Source organism: Caloenas nicobarica, chromosome 12 (genome assembly GCF_036013445.1).
Source record: "Caloenas nicobarica isolate bCalNic1 chromosome 12, bCalNic1.hap1, whole genome shotgun sequence".
Taxonomy (NCBI): Eukaryota; Metazoa; Chordata; class Aves; order Columbiformes; family Columbidae; genus Caloenas; species Caloenas nicobarica.
This window is the reverse complement of record NC_088256.1, coordinates 4,344,932-4,357,643: the sequence shown is the minus strand read 5'-3', so window position 1 is coordinate 4,357,643 and position 12,712 is coordinate 4,344,932. Positions and strand designations below refer to the sequence as shown.

At 40.1% G+C, this 12,712-nt stretch overlaps 1 protein-coding gene across 1 annotated transcript; it reads left to right on the top strand.

Moving 5' to 3' along the window:
* On the top strand, window positions 1-12,555 carry LAMP2 (lysosomal associated membrane protein 2). Its single transcript, XM_065643422.1, has 9 exons — window positions 1-130; window positions 1,424-1,542; window positions 2,065-2,278; window positions 2,922-3,083; window positions 3,861-4,093; window positions 4,624-4,743; window positions 5,000-5,078; window positions 5,866-6,033; window positions 6,904-12,555. Exons 1-9 carry the CDS (start codon window positions 1-3, stop codon window positions 7,041-7,043), a joined length of 1,365 nt encoding a protein of 454 aa, XP_065499494.1. The 3' UTR covers window positions 7,044-12,555.
* The last annotated feature ends 157 nt before the right edge of the window (window positions 12,556-12,712 follow it).

The following is a 12,712-nucleotide window of genomic DNA, read 5'->3' as shown; positions in this document are numbered from 1 at the left end:
ATGACCGGTGGCGAGGCCCCTCAGGCGTCCGCTCGCCGCTCGGCCCTCGCCGCCCCCCCCGGTGTCCCGGACATGGAGCCGCTCTGCCGCTCCCCCGCCTGTCTGCTCCTCCTGCTGCTCGGCGCCTCCGGTGAGCGCGGCGGGGCCGGCCCGGGGCCCGCGGGTGGCCGTTTGGGGAGCGGGGCGGGCAGGCGTCGCACGTGACGCGGCGTCGGGCCCTCAGCGCGGCGGCGGCGGCGGCGGCTTCCCCGGGGCGGCCGCGGTGCCGGGCCGCGCTGTCAGCCGCGGGCGGGGAGCGGGGGCCCGGCGGGGCCTTGCTGCTGCTGCCGCCAGCGGGGTGGCGGCGGGGCTGCGGGCCGCGGCCGCCGGTGACCCGCGTGTGCGGGTCCTGTCAGCGCGGAGCCGCGGGGGCAACGGTCACAACGGCGCACGGCGAAACCGGCCGAGGTTCCCGGCGTTAAAAACCCAACAGCTGTTAAAAAGCTCCCTAAAAAACGTCAAGGGGGTTTGACGTCCGTGCCCGTCGAGCCAGGAATCGCGCAAACACGCGGAAGTGCCGCCGCCGAGGGCTCAGCTGGAGCCGCAGCGCCGTGGAACGCGGCGCAGGGAGCCCCGGGCTCCGAGCAGCACACGCCGTGCTGCGCTCGCCCCTCGGTTTGCTCGGGTTGTCACCCGAAAGCTGATGCTCATTTAGATTATTAGCCTCTGTCAGGCGAATAGACCGTAAAGCGTTCTCTCGGCGTTCACCGTGCGCTTCCCAGTTTCAGTACTTTTCAGAAATCTCGCTGCTCTTTCGCTGCCTGGCAAATTGAATCCAGTCCTGAAATGATTTACTGCCTTGTAGTGAGCTGTCCTCTTAAGTCGCTCTAGAAAATGAAGTAAAAGCAATGTCTTAATAGCTAATAATAATATCTTTTATTCTTAAGGAGAAAATCCTTATATTTCCAAACATTTAATTTTTTTTGAAATAGCATTTTTCCTTTTGAGATAGGAAAGTGCGTGCAGGAGCCACTTTGAAATACCACTATTTATGGGGAGGGGGAGAAATTAATGAATTTTACGTTAGAAGGAGTGGGAGGATGCCATTTCTTATCAGCCACAGAAATAGTAAACCACTTAGAAAGGCTGGTTAGCTGCCATGCATTGTTATACACAGCATAAGGAAATTTTGATTACATTATTAACGTATTTTTCAAGGTGTGGTAACACTGCTCTTTCCTATTGTGCAATTTTTATTATCATTTTTTTCTCCTAGATTCAGACTGGCTTTTCTGTATCTTACAAGTGATAGGGTGCTGCAGTTATTTTTCTGCCTACAGCAGTCCTGAAATGATTTACTACTTTGTAGTGAGCTGTCCTCTTAAGTCACTCTAGAAAATGAAGTAAAAGCAATGTCTTAATAGCTAAATATAATATCTTATAGGTTTCTTCCAGTCCTATGCAGTTGAAGTAGATGTAAAGGATGCCTCTAATACTACGTGCCTGTATGCAAAATGGATGATGAAATTCTTGATAAAATATGAAACAAACAGTAGTGATTATGTAAGTATCTGGAGGTAACTTTTGTTGAGAACTGTACTTTGTCCTGGGTAGAATTTTAAGTATGCTCTTTTGCCTATGGTGTTTGATTTTTGAACCTGTTTTTTTTAATTGCTAAATCAGTTGTTAGGGGTATTCCTAAATATTTATTTTTAAAACAAAGCATAAATTCTCAATTAATAATACAAATAACCGAAAGTGCCATGTTGCACTTGCTTAAATGGCATACTGGTCAAACTTGATGGTTTTTGTGTATCAGTGTAGTAATGTTCTTAGCCCAAATAGTAAATGTAAATAGCATGGTCAAGGTTTACAGCCAAGTTAGATTTGGACTTTAGAACTTGAATGTGATATGGCGCCTTTCGAAGTCAGATGTCACAGACCTTTTTTTGTAGTTTTGTAGAATGGCCTATAATAATCACACTAATCTTGTGCAAGGTTCAATCTAACTCGGCAGGTTTATAACGTTGTCATGGGGAAGAACTGCTATCTGTGAAAACGTTTGAAATTACCCTTTTCTTTTAGAAAAACATAACCTTGGATTTGCCATCCAATGTGACACACGATGGAAGCGTCTGTGGCAATGACACACAAGCTGCACTTCTGACCTTGCAGTTTGGAGAAGGTCACTCTTGGAGCAATAACTTTACAAAAACCAATGAAACTTACCAGGGGGATTTCGTCACGTTTACCTACAACACTAATGATACTGCTGTATTTCCTGATGCGAAAAGAAAAGGTAATATTCAGTACAGAATCCTGCTTAATAAACAGTCTTGGCCGTAAGTGTCAGATCTTGTGTACCTAGCCTCGGTTGGCTTTTTCAAAGTTAGAAGGACTAATAATGTATCTAATGACTTCTATGCCATATACTGCCTAACTGTTGTTCGTCATACCTGCCTACTGGATAAGAATATATACTAGTTAGCATCACTGAACATAGAATTCCTTTAAGTGGAAAGGAAGGAGGAGGTTAACTATTTGAACAGCCTTGATCTGTGAGGTGCTGCTAAAACAAAATAGATGTATGGAAGATTCATTTTAGTGTGTATTACTTGACCTTCCACCTAGCAAAGCACTGTAGCGTTAGGCTTTCCATGTACTAATACTTAATAGTAGGGTTTGGTGGTTTTTTTGCCTTAAAAAACAAATTTTAAAGGTTCACTTCCTAATGGTTTATCTAATCCTGAAAGCTTGGTTACTTCTCTGTATTTGGCACTTCAGGTCAGGACACATTGTTAAAACATTTCAGAGAAGTTAGGATTGTTAAACTTAATTAATTATCTCTTACTCTTTGTCTTATGGAATTACATAAAACGTAACACTGCATATAAATGTTCTTGCAATTCACAAGGCATTAAAATATTTGTACTTTTTTGTAGGACCAATTACTGTTGTTGTAAAGGATACTATGCTTCCAGTTCAACTGAATAACGTCTACGTGTGTCATAATACTGACTTTTTTGAAGCAGAAAACGTAATACAGATTTTCTGGAATGTTACATTGCAGGCTTTTGTTCAGAATGGCACAATCAGTAAAAACGGTGAGAATTTTAATTTGTAGATGAGCTTTTTTGTATTGTACTTTAGTGCAGGGAGCAGAGTTCCATAATAAAAAATCTGCTAGCTCTGAGATATGCTGTGCTGAATAATATTCATATAAATATCCTTTAGTACATCTTTCCTTGTTCTTGGAAAAATAGGTTAGTAGAACAGATTTAGTAGTATATAGTAACGTAGATTGTTCCCATGCCAAGGTGGTCGTCTGATAAGTTGTGTGTTCCAGTAATCGGGGTATTAAAAATAAGCACTTCAGAACTACTGCTGCTGACTAGATCAAGGTTTTTAACTGCCTGCGTTCCATTTTCAGTGGCAGCCTATGCTTTTTCATTTAAATCATCCAGAGCCTGTTGTCTTGTCTCATAGCTCAGCTGCTTGAGGGATAAGCACATCATCCAGCTACACGTAGCTTACCTAGGGTTGCTTACTTTGTTTACAGCAGATCCATATCACACTTCTATAACCACTTAGCTATCTTTGTCCGTGTGTTTCGCTTCTGTGTGTTGGAGGTAGGTAGTACTGCATATGCTACGTGGATTTAAAACTGTGGGCATTACAGAATTTCTGAGAATGAGTGGTAGCTGTAAATTGTTTGGAATACTGTGCCGTAGTGGTGAGCTTGAGACTTCCAACTTGATTAGCAGGCTCCCAATGAGCCTAGATTTCAACAGAGAAATTGGTATCTGTATTGAACTGACCTCTGAGTCATGAGACTTTAATAAAATTTCAGCACTGAAATGGTGGTTAAAATTTCTTTTCAGAGTCCAGATGTCGTGCTGACACACCTACTTCTGCACCTACCGTTCCACCTACTATTGCCAATACGACTATTGCTAATGCAACTAGTGCATCTACCAGCACTTCAGCACCTGCTCCAACCTCTGCGCCCAAACCTGTGGAGAATCCAGAAACGGGAAACTATTCTCTTAAAAGTGGAAATAAAACTTGTCTTCTGGCTACTGTGGGGCTGCAGCTGAATGTTTCCAAAGACAAGGTGCTTGTCTTCTTTTTTAGAAGAGTAGAAAGGTTGCTGTAGTTATTTGGTATGAAATGTGAGCACAGGGTGTTTGCTTCGTACACTGCTGGTTGTCCAGAACTGCTTCTGAGTATTGTACATAGCACCTCTCTGACATCAGAACAGTATCGTGGCATAATATCTAGTTTCAAAACCTTACGTGGATTCGACATAACTCATTCGCGGGAGTACCTCTTAACACCATTAAAAGCCTAGAACTTTCTGAGCTGTTAATGCTGTTGTTCCCTGCAGATACTGTCTTTCCCCACAGAGGGTGCCAAAGCTAACCTGTTGTATTAAGTCAACAAAATAAGACTTCACTGGGCAATTTGTTTGCGTCAGTATTGCCAGCGTGTAAGCTTCACTCGAGTTGCCTTGGTTCACAAGTAGCCAGGCTCAGTCCTCCTGCTGTCATGTTCATGACAAGCTCTTCTAGCCTAAGACTACTGACTAGAACGATGTGTTCCTAATGGCAGCTGAATGTCTGACATGCGGTGTCTGTATTTCAGCCTGTTCTGATCAACATCAATCCAAAGACAACTAGTGCAGATGGTACATGTGGCAACACAACGGCTACTCTGAGACTGAATGATGGAAACAGCACTTTGATTGCTTTCACGTTTGTTGTTGTAAGTAACTTGTTTTATTTTAAACTAAGTTCCACAGTGTTGCATGATGATCAGTCATGGTAAAATCCTTCTGCTGGTGGTTCCTAGATGGGAAGCAGAACTGGCTAACTGACTGCCTCAAGAGAAATCGAGGGTTGGGTAGAAGTTGTAGAAAATGTAAGACTGCGGGAAATGTGTTAGACTTTGTAAAGCATGTGTTATTAAAGTTAAAAATGCAAAATTGCACACTGACAGTTGTTTCTTCCCTTTTAAACAGAAAAATACAAGTGCAAGTGTACCAAAATTTTATCTGAAAGAGGTGAATGTTACACTGCTCAACCATCTGAATGGTTCTGGTAAGTAATGGTATTTGTCTTAAAGCAAGTATAAGCTCTTATCCAATATATGTATCTATCAAATACTTCGGACTTTTTTTTTTTTTCCCAATGCTCTTCCTGCTTACTGTTACTTCCTACTTTTAGTCTTCATATTGGTAGGAACAAATTAATAAGCAGAAATGGCTGTAAGAGTTACTTTAAACAGCAGTGTGGGATCATTCTCTTTTCCTGAAACTTCTGCTGATGGGGTCTCTTATTCTGTGGTAAACTTATATAAATTAAGAGGGCTTCTTTGTAACTGTTTTCAGTAACATGAGTTTTTTTGACGTGTGAAATACAGTTGTATCAATTCTGAAGCTTTTTGTTTTTCCTAAACCAGCTGTTGTTTTCTTTGAAGATGCTGCTGTATCTTCCAACCATTTCTACTTAACTCTCACTGGGAAAAAGAGACCAGTCCTCTGAAAACGAAAGCATACATTTTTCCAAAACAAAAGTATTTTTTTAAAGTTGCTTGTCACTGCTACTGCAGTTAAATTGCAAATCTGCAATGTTGGGATGAGTGGAGGTACCAGGAAAGCCTAATGTCATGTCCGTATGGAGGACAGGTTACTGCTAAGTACTGTAATAACTACAATGCTAGGTATCTTTTGGTTGAGCAGATCAGTCACACTTCAGACTACTTTGTTTTTCAGAGTAGTCAGTGTTGGAAAGTTTGTCCCTCTAGATTCAGCTCCTTGATTGTAGTAGCAACTCTGTTGCATCTAAAGTAGGCATGCAAATTTCCTTTTTTTTTGCCTTTGTTTAGTCATTTCAAATGCAGATAACAACAATTTCAGCAAGTGGGATACTTTCCTTGGTAGTTCTTATATGTGCCGAAAGGAGCAAACTCTTGAGATTAATGAAAATCTTCAAATACATACTTTTAATCTATGGATTCAGCCATTCCTTGTGAAGGAAAATAAATTCTCTACAGGTAAGAGTTTTTGTTAATTCTTGCGATGCTTGCAAAGTTCTTACTTGCTAAAAACCACCAGTGTTAGGCACAAGTGCTTTGTTTTTTAAGATCTTGTTCTATTTTCTGGGGGGGTTTTTTGTGTTTTGATTTGGGGTTTTTTTACATACATGGAATGCAGAGAAGTTCTGAGACTGACATTCAAGTTCAAGGAAAGCTTTGTTCTCACTTAAAAAATGTCTGCTAAGCATGTTGGTTCTCCTTCCTAAAACTCGAAGGAGCTAGGGGCACTGAAAAGGGACTTAAGCATTGCCTTGCAGAATAGGTTAGAAGTTTTGTGACATCATCTTGATGTGCAGTTTTTGGTAGCTTCAATGTGTAAGAAAACGAGGGAAAACTTTAGCAGAAGTGGCCTTCGGTAATACCATTAGATGTTTCCTTTCTTTTTACCTGTCAGGCTAAGGAATAGGTGTATTGGGGGGAAAAATGAACTGGCAGAGGTTCTTTCAGAGCAGTCTTCAGAATCCTTCTTTAGTTCTGGATATTCAAGTGTCTGTTTGCTGCATTATTCTGGTCTTGTCTGGGGAAACTGGAATGGCTTAAATGACCTGTGTAAGTTGGTCTTTGTACTTAAAACTTGCAGCACAGTCTTTATTACTAAACTGATCTGTAGGCAAACAGATTGAGTGCAATTTTTTTGAACTTTTTTTAGGCAGAGGTAAGTTAACTCCCCAAATGTATGCAGGGTAAAGAGTATTTATCTTAATATGTTCTAAAGAGTTAGGTTCCCTTTCACTCTGTAGTTAAGTTGCAGTTAGCTTCCTTCTTCTCCTCATTATATAGTATTCTGTTTTTATTTATTCCTTATTGCAACCTTCTTCTCACCTACAGCCCAGGAGTGTTCACTGGATGATGACAGCATTCTGGTCCCGATTGTAGTTGGTGCTTCACTTGCTTGCTTGATTGCCATTATAGTGGTTGCTTACATAATTGGCAGAAGAAAAAGCTATGCCGGATATCAAACTTTGTGAATCTAAATGTGATTCCTGTTCTGATTTCACTCTAAACAAAGCAAGTGCAAGTTCTGAAGTCTAAAAAAGACCCAAACCTTAAGAGTAATTACTAGCCACAGCTGACCGGAGTTGAGAAACAAAGAATGTTTATCTCAGATGAAGCAGAACTATGTTTTTAGTTTTCCTGCTCTAAGAAGATGACGTGGGTTTTGTAGCTGTTTCGAAGATGTCAATTATTGGAATTGCTAGGCTAAAGATTTTATCTTGCAAAAACCTTGAGGTGTTTAGGATTTATTTCTGCTTTTTTACAAATTGTAGCCTGAAACAAGATCGGATCTTAAACTGATGTGCATTGAGCAACTCCCAGAATAGCATAGAATTTGTACTTGCTTCTCTCCTCTGCGTTTCTTAGTTGTTGTCGTAATTGATGGTTAAGCTGGAAGCATTGGTCACTATGTTGACTTGTATAGTATTTAACAAGGATTGTACAATGCCCAGTAACAACTTCGTTTTTCATATAATTGAACTTTAGGCTGAACTTAAGTCATTTTTGAAGTGGCAGCAGTAACTTACTTAGCTTTGACAGAATTTGAGTAGTTTACTCCTGCCTTGGTGTGGTTTCAGGAATCATTCTTATAACCTGGCCGTACAAACAAAATGGGTAACCTATACTTGCCAAATGGTGGATATATATAGGAAGACTTCAGTGCTGTTTCCAAATGCTTTCAAAAGAAGAATTACTGTTAGGCACTGAATTCTTCATCACTTATTATATCCTGGCAATCATCTAAAACAGTCAACTGAGGCAGAGTTCTGCTAAACTAATGCAAGGTTTTTTTTGTTGGCATCAGTTTAAAGGGAATAACCTTTGTAAAAATTCCAGAACTTTGAAGTGCACTTAACTTTATATTATACTCTGCACAGAACTGGTCTGTCTTGTTCCTTTGAATGACCATTGTTTAAAGATGATCTTGTTTAATGAGCCAGGATCTGTTGTTGCAGCTTCAGCTGTCTTTAAATCTTCATCTCGAATGGTTCGCTGCCAATCAAAATTCACATTACAGCTGCCCGCCACTGGCATTCTGAATGTTTAATGTACTTTGTGTTTGATTGTTTGCTGTGTAGCATTTATTAATGTTAAGAATGCAAAAGCCAAATAAGTCTGAGGTGGGCCCACTACATCTGTTTTTGCTTGCTGTATGGAGAGGATAACTAGCTTAAGAAACACAGTGCAACTGGACCGCTCTTGAACTGCAGCTCAGTAGAGACCAACCCTTGCCGCACAACTTTTCTCTGGCCTCCCTTTGTAATACATAGTTTTTACTGCATGGAAAAAAAAAAAGTCTCTTAGACTTTTGGGTAAGCGTGACTTTTTTGCGTATGTCATAACATGAGCTGCCAAAACTACTTACTTAATGAGCATAACATTGTTTCTTCCTTTAGAACGAGTTCAGCCTGCATCAAAGCTGGTTTAGTGTTTTACTAGTGTTATCTAGGGTTGTAGAGGTGTCTGTGGCATGTTTGTATACAAATCATACAATACACTTCTTTCAGTAATTTTTTTTTTCTGAAAACAGTTTACTTTTGACACTAGCCAAGGAAGCAAGTATAAGTGGATAATGCTTACTCTAGCTTGTAGTCTACAGCTTTAATTTTGCATCAGTTACTGATATTCACTTTAATGAAAGTGGAGAACTACTATAAGTTTAATCTTGAAACAGGCTTCAAGACTTTCCATTTTAATTAAAAAAGTTGATCTAATGACTTTCATATTAATGTATCCTCAAATGCAGAAGTTCGTATAGATTTTTAGCATTTTTGTGCCTGATATTCAGCAGCACCAGTTACATATGCATTTCTGTTAAGGAGTAGTTACCACACTGCGTTCATCTGACCATGCAAATTTTTGAGCTGTGCACAGTTTCCAAGTGACAATAAAGAAGATTAGTGCGAACTGCTCCCAAAAGTCAACAATACTAGAAGTATCTTTGCAAGAACCTGCAACTTAATCTTCATTTGCAAGTGTATTGGCTCAGAGTTTAAAATACTCCTAGACTGATGTGCAGATAACTGGTTAAAAAAAAAAAAAAATCTAAGTTTCACCTGACTGCGTGTTATAAAACCACTAGTTTTCCTGTATATATTGCTCTGTAGGGAACTGTCAACCTGTTCAGTGTGTGCTCTAAATAATAAAGATTGTTCTATTTCTTAAGGAAACTTGTTCATGTTTTTTGACTGATTTGAAACCAGACATCTGGTACTGTCTTTTTTAAAGAAAATAAACTACATGAGTAAGGTCAACTTCAGTCAGTCTATATCTGAGATTCTGTTAAATAGCTGGTCAGGGTGCTCCTCAGTGCTTGGTTTCACAGCGCATTCTGAAGTGTGCCTGGGTACAGCCCACTAGCAGAAGACAGCTTGGGAACTAATTGAGACGCTGTACGTCTGGTTCATCGTTAGAAATGTGCTTGTCAACTTCTTCGTCAATTGTAGCTCCATCCAGACGAGATGTTTTTGTGATTGATTTTGCCAGTCATCTGCAATTGCTGCACAGCTGTGAATGGTTCAGTTTCTTCTTGTGGTCATCCTGGAAAATGAAATAGGTCTCCACGTTCAGAAGCAGGAAAGCTTTAGGGAGCCTTTGGGGAACTGGTTAGTAGCTGCATCCTCTACGGTAGAAGCCACGTTGATCCTGTCTGTGCTGCCAGTTCTGGTAACAGTACTACTATATACTTTTTTCTGCAGCGAGAGAGACACAGTGTTCCCTTTACCGTACTTCTTTCTGGCCCATCTTGTCAACTCTGTGGTCATATGACAAGAGGAAAAAGTGTGGTCTAATCCTGTACCCTTCCTTCTTAGTTCTAACCTGCACTGCTTGTGTAATTGTTCTGTTAAAGCTACCTTCCCATCTGCTACACAAAGTCAAAATAGCCTTAGCACCTTCCTGAAGTGTAAGCTGTCGTCAGCTGAAGCTTTTTTAATGTGAAGAAAAACACAAGTATTTTAATGGGCTCTTGTTAAAGAGCTCGACAGTGAGGTTCAGAAGGATTTAAATCAGTCAAAGTGAATTTAAACTACAATGGGACTGCAGATATTACATTTCTATCAAATTATCAGAACAAGTCAGTCTGCAAGAGTCTGTGACGAAACTTGGAACAAGCAGGAGTTACTGCTGTCCTGTGATAAGTGTAAAGACTTTTTTTTTTTTTTTTTTTCTTTTTGGTCAAAGCATTACTATTTTTACTGTAATTTTATATCCAGTATTGTCTGTCCTGGAGACTTGCAGCGAGTATCTAGACACTGGAAGACTGGACTTTGTGGTGTACAGTAATGATAAATCTACAGTAATATGCAGGTACACGCTCTTCAAAAGAGTCTATCATGGGATTATGAGTATGTTAGTTCTGATGTTTGGGAAGGGGAACTATTGCTGTTGTATTTTGGGGAGTGGGAGGAGGTCAGGGTTATGTGCATGACTGACTGATGTCCTGTTGGGGAAAGGCATAACTTTTAAATAATTAGAGGGGGATTATAGTGTTAAATACTTCTATTTAAACACATTTTTTTTTTCCCCAGAACTGCCCTTTTTCTATTTAGCTGAAGACTGCAGCTTAGAGACAGACAACTTCCTTGTACCCATTGCAGTAGAGAACAGGTTTGGGAAGATTAGGTGTCCTAGTACTTACTGTCTTACTTTGGTTACAAGAAAGGTTATAATGCTTGATACGGGTAGTTTTAAAATGGGAAAGTTTAACTTTCTTAAAAAAAAAAAAATCAGAACTCAAAAGATGGCTCATTTGCTGAGTCAGGCAAACGGTTTGTTAAAAACAAACCTGCTTAAGAAATGGTATAGAATGTACTGTCATGGTTTATGGTCAAACGTAACAACTTAGCCAGAGTATGTTCTAGTTCATAATAAATTGATGAATGAATTTCAGTTCTTCAATAATACTACACTTTTAATTTCAGAATATTAAAGATATGCAGTGGCGTTATGTGAATAAAAATAGTTTTGTTCTGGTGCGTGGAAGCAGCATTTAACCTATGTGTGCTTGTAGATGTCGAACATGTATAATCTATTGCCGACTGCAGTTTGTTCTGATTACTATTGACTGTGCCTTATATACAGCTTACTAAATATTAAAACTATCATCCGAGATACCAAGATTTCTGATCCTGTAGCTTAAAGATGCCATGCTATTATAGTAGTCCTCAGAAGAAGCTTTTCCAGCTAGTGAATCCCTTTTTTTTTTACTTTTTAAATTTACTACAGTATTCTCTATTGTATAGTATACACCAATAAAAACACACCATTTTGGGCTATCGGTTGCATCTCATGATTGGAATTAAAAGGCAAGATAGCTTTTATACTGGGCCAAAATTTCTGATTATTTTGAATGGAGACTCATTCAACCAAATGTTGAAAAAGCTCTTCCTCCTGACCTGAACACGGAGCCTGCTTGTCACGGGACACACTTACCACGTTCTGCCTTTGAAGATGCTTCTCTGCAGCTGCTAACCAGGGTTCGGTAACAACGCATGCATAGACGTGTACCGCAGACAGTGGCAGACTGCGGAGATGGAAAGGATGGAATGTTCCTGGTACGAAACTTTGAACTCTTTATCCTGGGAATGCCTCATAGCCGTGCCATAGTGCGGTGCGGATTGCAGCCATCTGCTTCCTTTAAAAAAAACGAAGGGAATTTCTGTGGCTGCCTGCTGGGCACCTTTCATCCTTAGAAAATTCATTTGTGTTCAGTATTAATGATCCAGCATGTAGCAGTTAAATTATGTACATTGATCTTTAGTGAACAAAGATGACTAAACATAAAATGTAGCTTTCTTTTAAGATGCTTAAACACTTTCTCAGTAGTCAGAATATTTTGAAACAGCTCACTGTATAAGGTATGTATTTCCTTTCCTCTTTTTTTTCTTTTCCTTCCAAGTGTTGCTCTGCTTGGCAGTAGATGCCTTCAGATTATCCAGGTTCAGTATTTTCAGGTGCTGAACCTCTGCGTGTGTTCTTTCCTCTTAGCCGAAGGGTTTGCGTAGCCTTTCGTGAAGGTGGCAAGTGTGTGCTGGACTGCAGTGACCTAAATCAAGATGGTAAATTACCTGCAATTAAGGCCGATTCAGCTACGTGCTTGAATACTTAAGCATTCACTTAAAACAACAGCGAACTTTTGCTCAACCGTTGAATGTGTGCATGGCACTTGCTCTGCTCTAAAATAAACTCAAGCAAAAGAGGTTTTGGAAGAAGCTTTGCTATATTAAAAGCATGGAGGTGAAGCCCCCGGCGGTGTTGAAGCAGGACACTGACTGTGCTGTGTGGTACCGAGGTGCATCGCCCAGTTCGAAATCAGTTCCCAGAGCTGTTCGCTAATCGTTGTATCAGTGTTTGTATCAGCAGGCAGTTCCTCGCTTATTTTACAACCTGTATGTTAAAAACCACTGTAGCATTACAGCTGTCTCTTCCTTTTTTTGTCTCCTGTGTTGATTTTGGTAAGGTCCAGATAATTCTCAGCTGAAACTGGTAACACTTTTCTTGTATTTGGATTGAAAATAAAGTTACTCACCCAAAGAGTCTTTTAGCGTTTTCCATTCGGCGCTTTCCCCATACCTAGATTTGCAGTCTCTTGTGATTCTTGGTAAATTTTTGCTTTGTCACTTGGTTTGCTGTCTCTTAT